Source organism: Nelumbo lutea, chromosome 4 (assembly GCF_056320005.1).
Source record: "Nelumbo lutea isolate HS-2025 chromosome 4, American lotus-T2T, whole genome shotgun sequence".
Taxonomy (NCBI): domain Eukaryota; kingdom Viridiplantae; phylum Streptophyta; class Magnoliopsida; order Proteales; family Nelumbonaceae; genus Nelumbo; species Nelumbo lutea.
The window spans coordinates 3,200,488-3,219,323 of record NC_142687.1 but is presented as its reverse complement, the minus strand read 5'-3'; the positions used below and the strand labels follow the sequence as shown (position 1 = coordinate 3,219,323).

Sequence of the window (18,836 nt, the reverse complement as noted above, 5' to 3'; positions counted from 1 at the left end):
GCCCACAACAACTTGCTTAAATAAAGGCCTTGCCTCTAGCCTCACAAGGTACACGTGATTTAGCTCTCGAATTCTATTGCAATTAAGCTATTAGCTCTCTCAAATCTCCACATCACTAACTTAAGCATTGGAATGTCCACACCGAATAAAGCACCTCGGACATTCTGACAGTCTTACTTTGTAGCTTGACTAGGCGACATCACTAGCCCAAGTCCAAACTGTTCTCCGATAGGGAGCTACCAGATCACATTATATCAATTAATAATTTACTATTAGTTTAACCAATTAATAAGTTATTGTTTATGTAATAATTTAATCATAAATAATATTAATTTGAAAGCAAAAAATGATCATTCTATTTCTTTAGGGTTTAAAGTGGCTTATTTTTTTTGCAATTTTCAAGGGTTGCTAGAGCCAAAAATCATACCTTTTGTTTCTCTCTTATTTCCCTTCAAAATGAACACAACCTAAAACCTCTTCCCAAACTTTCTATTTCGCTATTATTTTTCTATTAAGCCAAACATAACGTTCATTTTCTTGGACTTAAAAATATTAAGGCAGAACCCTAGGTGGAGCCTTGATTGTTGTTTTGGTTTTTGAGGGTACTACCACATTACGAAACATCTCATAGAGTGTGGTGTGGACCGTTTGGTTCATATTATTTGGGTTGAACTAAGGGTGGCAATTTGCCAGGTTTGGGTGGGTTGGATTGGGTTTGGTTTAAGCTTCAACCTAAACCATCTAACCCACTAACCCATTAAGGCTACATGGGTTGGGTTCAACCCAGACCTGCTTGACCCAATCCAATTGATGGATTGACCCATTCAATTTGATGGTCAAATTGGTCCAATTAGGGGATAGGAATGGCAACGGGGCAGTGGGAGTCTCTCTCCATCCCTGTCCCCATCCCCCACTAACGGGGACAAGGTTATCCCCATCTCTATTCCTGTGGGATCCCTATTTCCCATGATTTTTTATAATGTTAATAATTTTGTTATTATTTTTGTTTTATTTAAAAGAATAAAAAAAAATTAAAATTTACTATTAGAACTGATTCAAGCATGTTTAATCATATTTTTTTAAAATATTAATATATAGATGTATGTATACATATATACATATATAAAAAAAGCATACTATACATACATACATACGAGACAAGGATCGAAATTTCCGTGAAGTGGAGAGTGCTTGCCCCATCCCCGCTAACAGAATGAAAAATTTCCCATCTTCATCCCATTCAGGACATATCCCCACGATAGGGAAATGAAAAAAATTGCCAAATCATCACATGCCTTCTAACCTCCACGCGCACACACACCAAACCCCCCCCCCCCCCCCCCCCCAAAAAAAAAAAAAAAAAAAAAAAGTGTTTCAAAACATTGATAAAAAGGTAACCTAAATTTTGGTTTGCTTATTGTTTATCTGTTTGCAGCACGGAGCATCTGCTGGTAATACAAACTAGAATGAAAGGACACGCTACGAAGCAATTCGCGTGGGTGTCAAGTGTCTCATTCGGCAAGTAAACAGTATATTTTAAACCAAAGCTGAATGGCCCCATGCGTTGCAGACTTGCAGTGTTGCACCAAATGTTTTCAGGACAAAATTGTCCCGTTAAAAATGCACTGAACGTCTGAACCAGCAGTAGCGCTACGACCATTTGGAATGCTTGCATCCATAAGCGGACAAAGCTAAATAGTACATAACCAAATTCCATAGCAAATTAGCAACAGGTTTTACGTAGATTCGGATCTAACAAAACAAAATGCCTGGCTGGTGCATAATTATATAGTAGAGCCGTCGTCCAAACTAATCAAACTAGCTGTAGAGAGCCGGAGGGAGAACCCCTGCTGAATCCCTGCTGCAGTAATCTGATTTTCGGTTCGAACTTCAAATTCAAAAAGCACTGCACACTATTCCAACCTCCAACCTTTACACAGAGAGAAAGAGAAAGAGAGTCCTATTTGCGGAAAGACTCCGAAACCCTGCCATTCATTTCCGTTGCAGAAATCAGAACTTTTTCTACACTTGGAGCTTCAAAGCAGAATAATTCAGATATTTCTCTTCCATCCGTCGCTCATTCCTTGGCGATACCTCCTATTCCCTGATCTTCCATCTACAAACCCAAGAAAAATACATAAAAAAACCGAGAGCCTAAACCTTCCTAATTTTCCTCATCGCCGTCTCAGAGTGATTTATAATCATTATCAGAACCGAAAGACAATTTCTTCTGAATAAAAACAAGGGTAGAATAACCTAAAAAGCAAATCAGAAAAGAAAAAAAAAATGAACACAGATTGCACAAATGTCGTCCAAATCGGAGTCCTTGGTCACCAAAGTCATTCTAAAAATAGAAAGCTTCCACTAAATCCGAAAACCCTTCTCTTTTTCACTCTCATTTCGTATTCGCCGAGCGTCTATCGTCAGTCAGTTCCATCACATACACGCACACTCACACAAACTTAGAAGAAGAAAAAGAAAAAAAAGGGGAAAAATCGTACACAAAGCTTATCTAACCCTATGTTAGAAATAAAACAGTCGTTTCAGGAAACCGAGGCGTTTGTTTTAATGTCAGGTGCTCCCGGAAAACCTAACACTGTCACGATGCGAGGAGACAGGACCGACGATGAGTTGGATCGGAACGAAGCTACTCGCGACCTTGTCGCTGAGACAAGTTTCCGAACGAATAGGAAGAAACGTATGGCGCGGCAGAGGCGAGTCAGCATCAACCCTTTGCCTTTTGCCTCATCCATCTCGCACGTGCAAACTTTGCCCGTCGATGGCAGTTCTGCTCTCGCTGCACGTGTAAGCCTTCCTTATTTCCCTTTCGTGGTTCCGTTTTTCTTTTTGATTATGCTCCTCCATGACTACTCTTTCTTTCTTCCTCTGACCTAATGACGATAACTTTTGCTGAAGTCTGATTGTTGTGTTGAGCCGATCTCTGACATATCATATTATGATGAACACATGTTTCATATTTTCCGAAATCCCTTTCTAATCGCCTCAACTGGGGACGCAGAATAGAATACATGTTTGCCTGTATTTATTTTATTTTATTTTTGGGGCTTATGTGATTTCGTCTTTTATTTTTTCTTGCCCATGGAATAATGGAATGTCCTTATGACGTGAACTTCTTCTTCTGTAATTCTATTTTTTTATATCTAAACCCTTCTATGTATTTTTAAATGTAGTGACCTGAAATTTATATTATATTAAACAAAACCTGAATTTCATTTTTTTTTCAATATTTACCTAGTCGAAGAAAGTGGAAGCAAATTCCAGAGATTGAGGGTTGGAGTCTGATTATTATAATCTGAAATTTTCTGTTACTGAGATTTCATGCTTATTCAACTCTGTTTCCTGTCATTGTTTTTTTTTCTGCCATTCTCAATATGATTAGACCTTCTTGCTTTAAAAAGTATTGCCGTGGGCGACATACATTTTATTATATAGACGGCCTTTTAATTTTTCATAGGTAAGATAGAATAAAAAACCTAGACTGCATCCTATTTTTGTCATTTTTAAAGCATGCGAGAGTAGGCGTCAACTGAGGAGAAGCCTTTCAATCATAATCAAAGGTTGGACTGGTTGACCCATGGTGGACTTCTCTATGCTGTTGGTTGAAAATCCCATAACTATAACTATGTTTACCAAATCATTGTTCTCGTCTTCTGAACAAATTGTTCCAGTGGAATGTCAGCTATGCAGTTTACCACTGCCTAGTTTTCTGGTTAAATGCCATATAGTAGCAATGAAGAAATGCATATTTGGTGAATGTTCTACTTATAATTGGGTATATGCTCTGTCTCTTCCTTAAGCTTACCTACCTAGACCGTTTTTGCAATTTTGGTGCTATAGAAGAGATGTCTTTTTCCCTGTATGAGTTGCTTGTGGATGTGTCTGAACATTAAAAAATATTAGTTCTTCTCACAAGGAGGAATCAAAGACTTGTATTCAGGAATGGACTTATCCATGAATATCTGTCCAAAAGAAAAAGGATTATCTTCCATGCTTTAGTTTGCTGAACTTGAACTGAATACAACCTGAGTTCCCCTGCAAGCCTATTTCTTGTTAATGTACCAAGGCAGTCTCCCCATTACATGTTTCAAGTTTCTTTCAGAAATGAAGTAGTTTTGCCAATGGAATATTTGTTTAATATACTTATTTAGTAAACCGTAGTAGTACATAAAATTAATGATAAAACCATATTCTGTGGAAACCATCCAATGCTACTATCATTTTCTTAACTTTCTTTACAGCCTTGACAAATAATACAATTATAGGAGGTTTAAGATATGGAAATTCCTATGCCTCAAATAATTATATTTGAACTTTATTGAGCATATGGCCACTACCTGAAAAAATTGAAGAAAAGTCCACTGGTAGTTATTGACTTATTATTAGCCAACCTCTGAAAGAAGCTTTTCCTTGATTGTAACTGATTAGGTAGTTCAAAAGGACAGCTTATGTTAGTAAAGCTTTCTGAACCTTGTTATGACCATTTCTGTACATTGTTGGCCCTGCATAGTTAATACGTCTATTCACTTCTATTGATCTAATTGCTAGAGTTTTTGAGTTTCTAATACTATCTTTTTCTCTTCTGGTGAGTATGAACCTCTAAAGAGGTTAAAAGGTCGCCAAAGAAATATTTCCTGACACTAAGACATCTGTTTTGTTGTCAATCATTTATTTATTTATTTATAGATAACGGGACCCACGAAAGTAAGTTGAAAAAAGAACGAAGATACAGATTTCATCAGACATCAACACACACACACACACACACAACTCAAGCTTTACATTAACCTATGGAAAGCCATAAAGCATTACCTTCATATACTTAATACAAGTATCACAAAAAAAAAATGAAGTACGAAAGGTACTTAAACTTGGAAACCTTCTCCCGTGGCCACCCCATGGTGACCCCCAATGAAGGGATACCTTATCACATAACCACAGCTTGTTATATATTTTTGTTAGCCTTCAAAATCAGTTTTCACCCACTGCCCGTATTTGTTCTTCATCTTTTCATCTAATTCCTTTGCACGAACCTCTGCAATCTTGGCTGCATTTGCCATCGACTCCTCCTGCACTCGAGCCATCCCCCTGCTTATTTTCCTTGCTGTCGCCTCCCTCTCAGCTTCCAACCCCTCATACTCCTTCACCCAACAGCTGTGAACCGCACAAGCCAAGACCAGAGCACCCAGGTCCGTAAGGAGCATAGCCATTAGAGTCCCACACTCCACCCTGACCAAAAACTGAGCTTCTTTCGGGTCGCTTGGAGAGCTTAGCAATTGGAGGCTTGAATTCTCATGGGTAAACAAGGCCAGGATGCCGAGCACTTGGCCGATAGATGAAGCGAGGAGAAGGGAAATATGGGTTATGAAACAGAAACGAGTGAGCTGAGAGTAGAAGCCCACAAGAGATGAAAGAAGAGAGAGGCAGGAGACCACGAGGAGTGCCCAACCGAGTGAAGTAGGGGGATTCTTGAGCAGAAAAATGGGAGGAAAAGAGGCCGATGGTAGGATGAATAGAATGAAACTGAGGGAAGACAGGAGGAGATTAGGAAAGGAGAAAGAACTTCTAAGCTTGGAGGAGGCCATTTCGGTGGATGGGGTATTCTCTGGTGAATGGTGATGATGTACTAGACGACTGTCAATCAATCAATCATTTAAATTTACAGGTTGTAATATGATTGGTGATTAAAATTGTGAATCTTAAAGTTTCAATTCAAATCTTATGGTTGAATCCTCATCTAAAAATATTTATAACTATTATTTGCATCTTACAGTTGACTTTGTTATTTTTTATCAGTAAGAAAAGATTTTATTAAAGACAAACTTGAAGGTTATATCAAGGTGGGATTATTATCCACCTCACACAAACAAAGGATTACAATTTTGCCCAAAACATTTGTTGTCTGAAAGCCCCTTCCACCATCCCATTTTCTGTTCTTCTTACCCATTTAAAAGTAACCGTTAGTTCCCTTGTTATACTTTCAGTTTCCTGAAAAGTATGTCTATAGATCCATGGGATTTGGGTACTGCATCGTGTCCAAGAAATGACCAGCTGAGATCGCCTTCCACCTCCAATTGATAAAATGCAATTTGCTTAGCAAACTTTAAATATTTGTATGATTTACTCTATTCATATGAATCAATTTTTTCTGGGACCTGGTTTTGCACTTGGTAAGGGGCTTTTGTTTTTAAACTCTAACTGTAATACGAGTTATTGGTTTACTTAAACCTATTTACAGGCATTTTTGAGCTTACTTTCCACCATATGTAGGTTAAAGAGTCATAATTGGTGGATAAACTGATCCAACATTGAACTTGATTATATCATCTTACAATTGTAGTGTATTGAAAAAAAGAACAGTTATAGTGTATGAGTGGTGAACTTTGTTTTATTTATTACTTATAGGGTGGATGAGGGTTGAAAATGTGTATGGTACATTGGTAGTGGAAGTTCAATTGATGCATTCTTTTGAGAACAAAGAAGAAACGATATCTTGTTTTAAACTCAAATTTGGTCATATGGCCCTTAATTTCTGCCGGAATTGGTTGATTGCTTTATATGCTAGTGGGGCCTATGATAATCATTATGTTTTCCTTTTTCTCTTTTCTATTTTCATCATTATGTTTTTCTTATCCTTCTTTTCACTCTTTTTTGAGGTATCGTAGATGGTTGGACTGGTTTATTGTTGCTGATAATTCCATATCGAAGGAGGTTTTGTTGATAACCTTTTTTGAGAAGAAAGTTGTTTTTTTCTGAATAGAATATATATGTGTCTGTGTGTGTGTGTGTGTGTGTGTGTGTTCCAATTTTGGCTTATAATATAGAAGTAATACACTACTTCTTGTGGAAGGTTCAGGATCAAAACAATGTGGAATTATCTTGTGAGGCCACCTTTGTGTTTAAAAAAAGGTGGTAAAATCTTGGGCTGACAAGCGTGAGAATGCAGATTTGAGTCCGACAATCACCTCTTTGTGTTTAAAAAAAGGGTTAGGTCCGTATCCAGTCCATGCCTCTGAAGAGATCAGATAGCTGGAACCAACATTGGGTAATGACCTTATTAACTGATAAAATGGGGAACTAACAACGTGGAGACACAATGAATGACAAGAATTATCTTTATGGATGAGGATTCTGTTAAGAACCAAATCTACAATTGAAGGATCTGATGATCTGTTTCTTTAATATGATCTGTTTACAGCTGTTTTTGACTATAAATTAGGGCCCTCTTTGTCAAAATTGACATGCGCCCAATCACCACTGTTAATCATAAATTTACTAGGGTTTGCCTACTGGAGAAATACCTACTTAGCAATCCTTCTAAAGATTTTGATATTTGCTCCTGGGTTAAAATCATAATGAATCAGAGACAGAGCTCTCTTTCTATTACTTTGTGAAGGAAATACATGGTAGACTAGTTGCTGCTGAAGTTAGTATAACAATTCATTAGATTTCAATAACAAAAGTAACTAAATGAATGTGGTACATAATAAAGGCAAATAAAGAGCTATTATCTTTTGATACAAAGAATAGTTTTAAAGAAATTAAACAGCATGGACTTGCGATTATTTACTTCTTTAAAATACATTATGAATTTTGTTTCATAATGTTGAAGTTGGATTTTGGGTTCAATAGATATTTACCCATTTGTTCCAACAACTTAAGATGTATTTGTTTGGATCACTTGAAGTTCTACATTTGTTCTTTTCTTAGGTCTTTGTTTTGATGGTTACTTGTATATATCATGTTGTAGGACATTGAAGTTGAGAAGTTGAGATTTCTTCTCCAGAAGGAACTTAGGAACAGTGATGTAAGCTCCCTCGGGAGAATGGTACTCCCAAAGGTTTGCATTAAGCATTTCTACTTTGAAAGTGATCATTTGACCCATGAACATCAAGGGTGTGATGATTGGTATTCCACAAAATCTCTGTATTTCTGTTTTTACATGACATCATCAGACTCATCTTTGCAGTTTCTTTTTCTTTATTTTTTGGTTGTAATTTATCAAACATACCTCACTTGATGCGTTGTCTTAGAAATATATCAGCACCTTGTATACACATGTTCCATGACTAGATTTCATCATGTTGAAATTTTACAAAAGGTATCATGGGAAATTGGATTGCAGAGAGCAGCTGAAGCTCACCTCCCCATCCTTGACACTAAAGAAGGAATGTTTATCGACATGGATGACATGGATGGTCTACGAGTGTGGAACTTCAAATACAGGTCTGTTTTCATATTCTACTATTTATGCCACATGTATGCAATGACATCGCCAATCCAAGATAGTTGGCGTTCAAGTGACCAAATGGGCCACCAATAACATTGTTGACTATATAGATGAAATATATGACATAGATGTCCAAATATTTGACCATATATATGCTGACCTATTCCTTACTGTGATGGATACTGCATCGTGGATAAATTTCTGGTTATCCTATGCAGCCAAAATATCCTTAAAATCCCGTTCCTCTCAACTTATTTTAAATGAGTCAACAGGTGTAGGTTTTCTTTTGAGAGGTGAAAAGATACTTTTGTAGTGTTTGGAGGAATCATAGTTTGGAGATCCGTAATAAGTTTTTACCCCCTCATAGATGCATGGTTTATCTGTGTCTCTCTCATTTTATGCTCAGGTTTTGGCCTAATAACAACAGCCGGATGTATATTCTTGAGAATATTGGTGAGATCAGTATTCCTTCCTAACTTGCAAGCAATTGCAATAGTCTTTTATGGAGTAATATCTACCAGATACATTGGAATGATCCATATGGCACTAAATTTTCTCAGGGGAGTTTGTTAAGATGCATGGCTTACAACTCGGAGACTTCATTATGCTTTACAGAGACGATCAAAATCAGAAATATGTAATCTTTGCTATCTTAGATACATCAGTTTTCCTTTCCACAAAATCTTCATGTCCATCAGGTTAGCTAAGTTATCTTGACTATAGATTATGCTTTATACTGCTACTGTATACAGGTCATTCGGGCTAGGAAGGCTTCGGATCAAGACATATTTTCTGAGTCCACAAGAAACAGCTTCTTTGGTATCAGCACCATAAAGGATTGCTATGTTCCTGAAGTTGAGGTAAATAAACCTAGTTACCTCCATGTAAATTTCCCTACAGTGGATGATATAGGCCTGCCATTCCCATGCGACAATGACTTCTCAGATGCCTTTCCAATAGCCCTTTCGGGTGGGTCAATGGTTGACTTTCCAGGGCTTGAACCAATTGCTAACTTTGGGTCAGTTGAGAACTTATCTCTAGATGACTTTTTGTAGGTTCAGCACTTACATGGAACTGCTCAATAGGAAACCCAATGTTGTATGTAACTTTTTTTGCGGAACTGTAACTGTGTATTTTCATTTTGTTGGCACATGTGCAATAACGGACTTTTCATGGTTGCCATGATGGTTGTTCAAATATTTTAATCTTTGACTTTGAGTGGGGACGTTTAAAAAAAGTATAATAAAAAATATAATCTAAATATCTAATTGGTTTTTCATATATTTTTTAATTTATTTAAAACCATAGGCCCAAAACCAAGCCCGCATTGGCCCAGGCATGGGCTTCTATGTCAGACGCGGGCCTGGACTCTTACTTCCTAGAATAGGTGCTAAGCCTCGCCAGGGCCCAGCCCATTATCACCCCTAGCGCAGCTATGTGCTCAATCCTTTGAGTTTTCCATGAACCAATGGTGAACGGAAGCTAAGTTGTTTGCTATCATTTCACTTCCAAACAAAATAGTGAATTTGGGGGTATGCCACATCAGACGATTGGGCCGAAGGAATTGCCACGCAAGGTGAAGTGAAAGTTCCAGGCTGCAGCCTGTAAGATCCCATTCTTCTTAAGCGATAGGAAAAAGGAAAAGCAAAGATCGAGTGGTTAAACCATGTTCCCATTTTGAACATATTGGGAAATCTTCTGAATGGGTGGTAGTAGGAAAAATGTCAGTAGCTTCTAACCATTGGTTTGGTGGATAGATTTTGCATTGTAGCATTCTGGCACCACGGGGAAGATGCTGGAAAACTAGAGTCGCTCCTCACACTGACCTCACTGCATGCCCTGGCCACATATCGTGAACATCTCCTGTACTTGTATTTATTATTCATAGGGAGATGTTTCCAACACAGTGGGATGTGGCTGTGAGGAGAAAAGTATAGTATTGTGCCAAATCTAAACTAGAATAGATACTAAGCCCTAGACAAAAATGACAGAAGGCCTCAACATTGAAGACTGAAGCCAAGCACAAGCCGGAAAAATGGACCAAAAATTGGTAGGATTGGACCTTAACAGAGTTTGTTCACTAATTCGTCATTGCCTGTTAGTAGCATACTAGCACCATAAGAGCAGAGTGGTTGAGGTTGATTTGAGGCATTGAGCCTAATGTGGAATGTGGCGGAATGGTGAAAAGCTCCACGATAGTCATAGAAAAAAAAAAGCTCAACTCCATGCCCACGAAATCATTCTCCTGCACGTAAAACCATACCTGAATGAAATCATGAATATAATTCTATCATGTTCATGCAGATAAGCCTTTCCCATAGCCCATGTGTCTATCGTTTTGTCTCATTGACCTTACGTTTCGAGTGAAACTGTAAAATGTTTGTTATTCTGCCGACAAATTTCCAATCGCACGAATACGAGGCATTCTGAACTCATCAAATCAATACAAGCTGCAGCATGCAGGAGCCTTGTTTCTGGCACCTACCGCTAGTAAATAGCACCCTGCTTTTTTAAGCATTCTAAACATCACAGATCACACCACGTAACTAATAGGACATCCAAATGAATCGGGATCTGCTGCATTTATGGTGCACTTCCATTCTGTGACAGTAACATATAACAGCTGTCTAATGTACGGTGGATGTGCCTGTGAGGCGCCCATTTTTGAGGAGCAGATCCCGCTTCGGAAACGGAGGCGTTTACATAGAACAGCTGTCTGATCCGGTGGTTTAGTCAATTAGTGTTATCAATTATGTGGACACAATAAAGGCGAATCCAACAACATTTGAACAAGAATCACGTTAAAAAAGGCCTAACAAATAGACACAGTTCTACAGTATTCAGTTGGCATAAATCAGTGAATTCCAATCCTCAATTTTCGCTCGGCGAATGGCATCATAATAATTCAAATAACAGTTCAAATAAATAAATAAATACGACCAAAATACAAATGTCAGGCACAAATGCGCTAGTAAAAATTTTTGGACCTATTATTTTCTCTCCGAAGGCCAAGGCACAAAACTTACATCTAATAATAATTGATCTGCTAAATAAAATTACTGCTAACAGGCTATAAAAGATTGACGCAGATGCTATAGGACAATCCGATGCGGCAAAACCAAGTCAGATGCTGGCCAAGTGGCCAGTGATCATACCTCCAACACTTTACTACTGGATATGGAACTTTTTGACGGATCGAGATGGCTAATCAAAGAACAATTACGATAAATTGGGTGTGCATCACTGCTCTGGACATTTTGGCTCAAGCAGCACCTGGTGTATGCTTAAATATGGAAAATATTCCATCTCTCATCCAGATATCCACTTTAATGAAGTTCAGAGTAATGGCCACATAGATATGGATAATTGGAAAGAATGAAGAATTTGAATGGGTTTAGACGATGTGTTGGGAAGAATTCAGATGCAATTCACTGGTCAAATCTAGCCTCTCCTTATGTTTGGTGCATTCTGACTCGTATAATTGTTTCTAAAATTCAGAATTTGGGCATTATGCAAAGCATTCCATGTCCAAGACTATGCTCCAGAGGGTACATGGTTGTGCCTTTTACATTATTCTGATGCTCTATAGCAGCCCTTCTGACAATGGAAAGCTTTATACTCTTTTGATCCCGCCGCTTCTTCGAAATGTAACACACACCCAGTGGGTCTCCTGTCCCTGCTCCATCCCTCCTTCTCAACATCAAAATGGGGAGGCATCATGATATGGTCAATAGGTGTTTTGTCAACTAAAAGTAAAATAAGAAAGTTTTAAACAATTCACATTTGCCAGCTGATTAAGAAGCATAAATGATTAAAGACCATTAACGATACAAAATGGCAAATGGTAAGATGATTTAGTAACATGGCACAGAGAAGGCTTGGAGCATAAGTTACCTCTGGCGGTCTGGCTAGTGAAATACAGAGGATCAACATATTTACTTCTTAGCTTTTTTCTTGGGGTACCAGGGTAGCTAGTTTACAAAATACTACTCACTGTGAGGCTGTGAGCATGCTACAACATGAAAACAGCTTCCGTGCATTCAAAGAAATGAGTAAATCCAGGTACCTTATTAGGTTTAAGTAGAATGTAAGGACAGTACAAATTTCTATCAGTAAAAATGTCCAACTTGTGAGAGGGGAGAAAAGGATTTCATCTCCCAGATATCTAGCAATAGAAGCCAGATTAGTCTTAATGACTAAACTACAATATCAACTATTCTGTTCTCTTTGTAGACCATTCAACTTATCTTTCTTTTCTTTTCTTTTTTTTAATCAGTACCATTCACCTTATCTTTTCCCTCCCCCTATTGCTTTCATGTCACCTTACAAGAAGTAGTCAAATGGATGGTTAATATTTTCACGTCAGCTTACTCCTAGGTAATAAGAGATTCCTTGCAGGGACCATCAAATGGAGAAAGCAACATCCTATATGAATGCCACAATTACCAATAAGATGTAGGGAAAACTGTAACATTGATCCTCCTAATGGTTGCCCTAGATTTCTCATCATCATGTGCAATGTACCAGTAAGTGGACTTGAACTGTGAAATAGATGGCTATGTATGTTAGATAAGAGATAAAGAACTAATCCATGGCTACTGAACTTCTAGCCTATCTTAAATATTTCTTTTTGCTTAATTGAATGCTTGAATAATGGAAGGGTGGGGTGGGGAGGGGGGAGGTTGAAAAATGAGCATCAGTTACCTCAATAATTTCTCTGATGCAATTCTTGCAGCTGTCAGTGAATCACGACTGGGAACCCACTTCACCATGCGGTTAGGATCAGCTCGCATTGGGGAATGGATTTTGATAAGCTTAAGAAAACCACAAATGAACGATCATATGTTAAAAATTAGAAACTAATAAATAAAATGAGGAATCTATCCAAGTCAGGAAGAATAGGTTGAAGCCTACATGCCAAGGGATGGGATCAGTGTCTAGCGGGTTAAAACTAGGGAATCTACCAGTTAATTACTAGAAATGATTAGAAAATTTGGTAGTCTTTTCTTGGAAAATTTGAAAAAAAAAGTGGACAACAAATAATTGGTGTAAAAGTCAAGGGCTAATAACTGAACTATATGGACTTAATTCTCATAAAAGATCTCCTGGCTAGGATCCATAATTGGTGCCTCCTGCCCAGCATATGAAACATGTGTACAGCATACACAAGGAAGAAAGTTTTGGTATATACTAATAAAGAAAATGGGATAGTTTTTCTAATCAGTAAAGAAAATGAAATACTTAATAGCACTTACTCCCAAACACTCCATCATCTGATAGTATGCTCTACCATGTAATGGGGTATGACCCTGCCTTGACTCTGAGAAATATCTGGTCCTGAAAGTAAAAACAAGATCACATGAAACACATGTGATCATGAAGCACATGATGACACGCAGTTAAAATTACAAGAGAATTTACGGCACACGATGTAAAGGTCAAAATGATTCCTCACCATTCTTTATAACCTGGATCCACAGTGAAGCCATACATATCTACAGAATCACAAACAGAGAGAGCTAATTCAAGAGCCTTGAGCCCTGTTCCTTTTGCAGCTGAACCAAAAGATGCACCTAACATGAGATATACTGGATTGTGTATTGGGACTTCCTACAGAAGACAGGAAATTAAGTATGTAAACTAGAAAGATAGTACGTAGGTGTCAAAAGCAATATGGAAAAAACAATTTATGACAACTAAAAATCTTCCAATGCAATTGCTTTATTATTATTGCGATTTCTCAGCAAAAAAAAAAAAACTACTACAAAAATATAAAAGAAGTGTGTAATAACGCAAAATGAAGAACTAGATGAACAAGATTTTTAAGATTTAGCTTAGATCTGCTAATGGAAGAACCAAGACCAATAACAACTGGGTGGTAAGGCACTACCTGAACTATTATAGATTTACTCAAAAAGCCCTTGCTTTGTAGTAAGTAGCACTCCCCAAGTCCAGTGACTTGGGGGGGGGGGGACTAATAAGACCTTAACAAATACTTAAACCATGATGCAAACTAAAAGGATGTTGGAAAATATAAAATTTAGCTAATAGTGTACGAAAATATGTATTAGATTATTCTGAGTAATAGAAGCATGCTCTGTGAACTAGAAATTAGATGCACATTAGAGTTTTGAAATAGATGAAAGAAGATAATTTTCACAATTTAACACATGTAGTTTGACTAAAGCCCTCTCCTGTAGAAAATATTAACTGTATATTGAGATGCTATAAGAAAAAGTACAAACCCGGATCATTTTGCTCATGGTGTCATGAATTGTTGTCTTAATAATCAAGACCTCCTTCCCAGTTTCTGCAGAATGCATATTTTTAGTGTGCTTCTACTATTGTTAGAGGACAATAAAAGAAGTGGAGCAGTGTCATACCATCCAGCTCAGCAACTTTATCAAGTGCCTTGGCGGATCCTCTATTTAAAAGGCGAAATGTACTTTTCCTACCTACATACTCTGTGTAGTTCTGAAATATAACAAAAGAAAGGAGGGTAAGGACTATATATGGTTATCAGAGAGAAGGTAATATGGAACAAAATGTCCAAGACAATGGGCTAGGGAACCTGGATTGGTGCACCATTTTCTCTGACAACAGCATCATAATGATCTATTTCATGCCCAAATCTTGTCTTGAGAAGATCTCCCGAGTTTCCAATAACAGCACACCGATCAAATTGCCGAGGAAAGAATGGAGGAGTCTCAGGCAGTATTAATGCAAGTTTCTCCATGCAAAGTGTCTTATTCTCACAGTGGTTACTGCAGTATCATAAAAAATAATGTCAGGCGAGATAGGGCTGTCAATTCTTTTGGTATTTTCTAGGGGTAAAACTCGGGTTGGCCCATGTTAGCATTTTACAGTGCTTTGGGCTTTGCCCTTCAGGCTGGGCCCATTCAAATTTTGAGAAAAGCCCAACCTGATCCCACCCAAGTTGCACCCCTAGTATTTTCTTGACGAAAAAATATCTAGTTGTCACCTCAGATAGTCCTTAGATTTTTTTTTTGTTATTAGTATTCTTTTACAAGTTCATCCCTTTCGGGTATAGGCATCAAACTTTTTCTGAGGTTCTTTTCCACTAAGCAAATAAGCAAGGAAAACTGGGGGTCAAAGAAAAATCAGAAGCACTACTTTTGTTTAGCACACATAGTAGACAATAGACACGAAAGCATAGTACAGTATCTCCCCCCCTTTCATTTTGAATACTTATCATCTATATCCATTTTGTGGTAGATTACCTATATCCATGGGTTATTTTCTTTATCATGGTACTAAAGCTGTTTTTAGTATGATAGAAAATAAGAGAGAAACAGAGAGTCGAGGAAATTCTTAAGGAATTTCACACTATCAAGCTAAATGCAGCTTAATAGTCGTACTTACAGAAGCATTCCCTTATTGATTCTGCGCCATGCATATTCCTCCCATCCATTTGGTAGAGCATCAATGAATTCCCTGGTCAGTATTGTGGTACTATTCCGCACCTAAACAATTTAGATCAGACAAATAACAAAACTCAAACAAACAACATGAAAAAAAGAAAAAAAAAACTCAAGACCAGCAGACTTTGCTACTCTTAGCGGATCATTAATTAACATGAGAGCAGTCAAGCAAAGAACAAAAGAAAGAAAAAGTTTTGTTCATTTGAGTTTAACAGTATGCAAGAATGGTGTCATTCAAGTCACTGGTGAATCTTATTATATTAGCATGAAGTCAATTGGATAGCATGAGCTTATATGCATTTAATGATTTTGGTAGTATTTAATAAAATCCCTCAGATAAGGGCTTATCCTCTAAACATGTAGCCAGACTCCTACTCAGAAAAACAGAGTAAATAATTTTTATATTAAAAAGTTACCTCATATCTATCTGTAATAAGTCAAATCTAATTCGTAACTCAAATAAAAGACTCAAGACAAAGGCATTCAATACATTAAATTGGTGTAGGTACCATTCTTTTAGATAAAGTCGGTTGTTAATTATGAATTAAACCTAAATTAAACTCCTAAATCAAATAAAAAAACTGACCAATTTTACCAGGTGGATAATGGGTGGTCTCGAACAAAAAACACAGGTATAGTTTCTTCCTAGTACAGTGTGGTCATTAACTATTATATTAATAAGTTGCAGAAAAATGAAAACAACAAACTCACCTGTTCCCATATAGAAATAGCCTCACAGAGATTAAAATCAAATGACAAGCCTTCAAGTTCTCCTGTTTTGGGATCCCTCTGTGAAAATAATTGCATTTCAATCAAAACAAAGGCATTAGAAATAAGATGGGCTCTTTCCAATGATAAAAGTGAAAGAATCCGTTGCAAGAAGAATGATTTGTTCCCTAAAAATTGATGAATAGTAGTGAAATTGTGTTAGTTGGGTGTAGTTCTGAACTCATCAGTTTTGACACCCTGTTGCTTGTTTAACACAGTGCTACATATTTACTATCCAAATTGCACGGATGAAAATACATGTATAAGGGAAAGTAGAAAAGTGCAATAAGGTATCTAAACAAATAAAAAAAATACCCACCCATTTGGGGACAGTGTCACTAGGAAACTGTATTGTGACTTGGCAATAGTCTCTGCCACTCACAGCATGTAAACCTAACCCATTTGCACTCTGCATCATTATATAAAGCAGTAAATCATCCAGGCATCAATAGAGGAGAGACCATGTTTCACCACAGTAAGAATCTTCAACGATCACAAGTTTATGTGCAAGATAAAAATGAGTTGCTCTGGAATGTACTATCATGTTAAACTACAGAATTAGGGATAGCAGGTTAACTGTCTAATAGTGTCATACAAATTAAGTTATAATGCAAAACAGCACTTCTCCTGAGCAAACCACATAAAAGAGTTTTTGCTGGACAAGCAGCGAACAAAATCTTTTATTGTAGCCACAGACATGTATAAATTATGAAACATTGTTTCAAGTTCATCTTGAGGTGTCTATGTCTCCCAGAAGGGAGTGAGATGATAGAATGTAATTTGTCACTAGGAAGGTTTTGTTGATTTATTGATTACTTGGTATCAGAGTCTAAATGCTACTTTCATTTTTCCATTTTTGTTCAGATTCGTTGAGAGTTTGAGTAGTAAAACATGCAAGCACCATTAAAGTAGCCAGAAACAAGAAAATTTATAGTGAATCAAAAGGCTCGCAAGCTAAGTTCCAATTTTCCTACATCTCGCACCTAATGCTAGATTTGTATCAAAATGTGTCTTACATAAATGCTTAATGTACATGTTTCTCATGTGAGCACTTCAAATGGCTGGTTATATTACTATTTGGGAATACACGTTTACTAGAAAGCCCATTAATTATAATTAGCATCATAGGCACTGGGTTAACACGAATCAGAGGTTAAAAGATAAAGAAATACATAAAACAACATAATATTATTAATAATCTAAAAATCTCGATGAGCACTCAAATTCGACCTAGGAAACATACAGACTGATAAAAATGAACAGCATTATCAATAGATAATGCTTTAAACAAAATAAAAACTTACCACGCACTTCTTGAAATTGCTCTGCAGGGAAAGCAATGCACTTAGATCTTCATCAGTAAGACTATATTTGTCATCTATAGATCAAATAGAAAGTCAAACAGAATAAACGGAATGACAAAATAAAGAAAGAAAATCAGATCGTAAACGTGTACTTCGAAACAAGTACGGAAATTTAACACAGTATAGCTGTGCACATAAAAAGACGATAGCTTACAGAGGGTCGAGACTCCAGTAATGTAGATAAAGATCGCTGCGAAGCCTGATGTCAAAGAAATTGCTAGACACAGCTGCAAGAGCCTCATCAAAGAAATTTTGAAAATTTCTGAACGATGGTGACAGCTTCCGGCACTGGGGTCGCTCGATAGAGGGGCTTTCAGAGACAAACCCTAATTACTCTCGAGGATTTGAAGAGACGACGGAGCAGATGAGAAATGAAGCGATGTCCAGCCACAAAAAGAAACAAAAAATGTAGTTCCACTCTGTTACTCCACCTTGGGCTTTCGCACCGGACAGTGACGAGATTTGTTTGCCTTTCATTCCGTAAAGCTCCCGAGTAATAACAGTGAAACAGGTAATGAAGAGGTGCGGCTCGGAAACAGCTGAATTTATTTAACTGAACCGCTTATTAGTTTTCTTTTTCTTTTTCTTGCAATGAATAATGTATATTTCATTTAAAGACATGCCAATAAGGAATTCAGTTCAATCAATTAAGCAGTCGTCAAACGGCCGCCGCAAAAGGCTTGCGTTTGCGTCCCAGGCCCCAAGTAGGATCTGTAGAGTAATGGGCGCCTCAAACGTCTCACAGCACATCTCCGCCGTGGACGAAGCATCTCCTGAGGATATCATCACTTCTGATACAATTACTGGAAGATGCTCTCAATACACGGTAGGTATGTGTTGTAAGACGTTGTGGGGCGCAGATGTATATATCGCGTCTGCCGGACTAACAGAGCCGTACACGATTCTACGTGAAGATGATGGCGGAATGGACCAAGGATTACTGAACGCAATAGCTTTTCAGCGGGCTGTACAACCAATGATATCTTTCCACGAAATCTAACCAAATGGACGAGA

General features: G+C 37.5%; 2 protein-coding genes across 12 annotated transcripts; one reads left to right on the top strand and one right to left on the bottom strand.

The window, feature by feature from the left end:
* The first annotated feature begins 1,559 nt into the window (after window positions 1-1,559).
* Window positions 1,560-9,445, top strand: LOC148853407 (B3 domain-containing transcription factor FUS3-like). Of its 10 annotated transcripts, none has more exons than XM_088941590.1 (6): window positions 1,560-2,805; window positions 7,769-7,858; window positions 8,144-8,244; window positions 8,655-8,701; window positions 8,809-8,885; window positions 9,001-9,445. In XM_088941590.1, exons 1-6 carry the CDS (start codon window positions 2,521-2,523, stop codon window positions 9,301-9,303), a joined length of 903 nt encoding a protein of 300 aa, XP_088797716.1. In that variant the 5' UTR covers window positions 1,560-2,520; the 3' UTR covers window positions 9,304-9,445. The 10 variants fall into 10 exon arrangements, with proteins under 10 accessions (XP_088797716.1, XP_088797714.1, XP_088797713.1 ...); XM_088941588.1 differs by having other exon boundaries at window positions 1,726-2,805; window positions 7,769-7,825; XM_088941587.1 differs by having other exon boundaries at window positions 1,726-2,805; window positions 7,769-7,825; window positions 8,120-8,244.
* Window positions 9,446-11,092: 1,647 nt separating this feature from the next.
* On the bottom strand, window positions 11,093-18,576 carry LOC148853406 (Glycosyltransferase family 29 (sialyltransferase) family protein). 2 transcript variants are annotated; one of them, XM_088941584.1, is made up of 12 exons: window positions 17,977-18,576; window positions 17,763-17,836; window positions 16,778-16,867; window positions 16,402-16,479; window positions 15,632-15,732; window positions 14,820-15,012; window positions 14,632-14,722; window positions 14,494-14,558; window positions 13,704-13,858; window positions 13,504-13,585; window positions 12,953-13,062; window positions 11,093-11,938 (listed from the first exon to the last, which is right to left on the bottom strand). In XM_088941584.1, the coding sequence occupies exons 1-12, from the start codon at window positions 18,062-18,064 to the stop codon at window positions 11,743-11,745; spliced, it is 1,323 nt and encodes a 440-aa protein (XP_088797710.1). In that variant the 5' UTR covers window positions 18,065-18,576; the 3' UTR covers window positions 11,093-11,742. The 2 variants fall into 2 exon arrangements, with proteins under 2 accessions (XP_088797710.1, XP_088797711.1); XM_088941585.1 differs by lacking the exon at window positions 12,953-13,062.
* Between the last annotated feature and the right edge of the window lie 260 nt (window positions 18,577-18,836).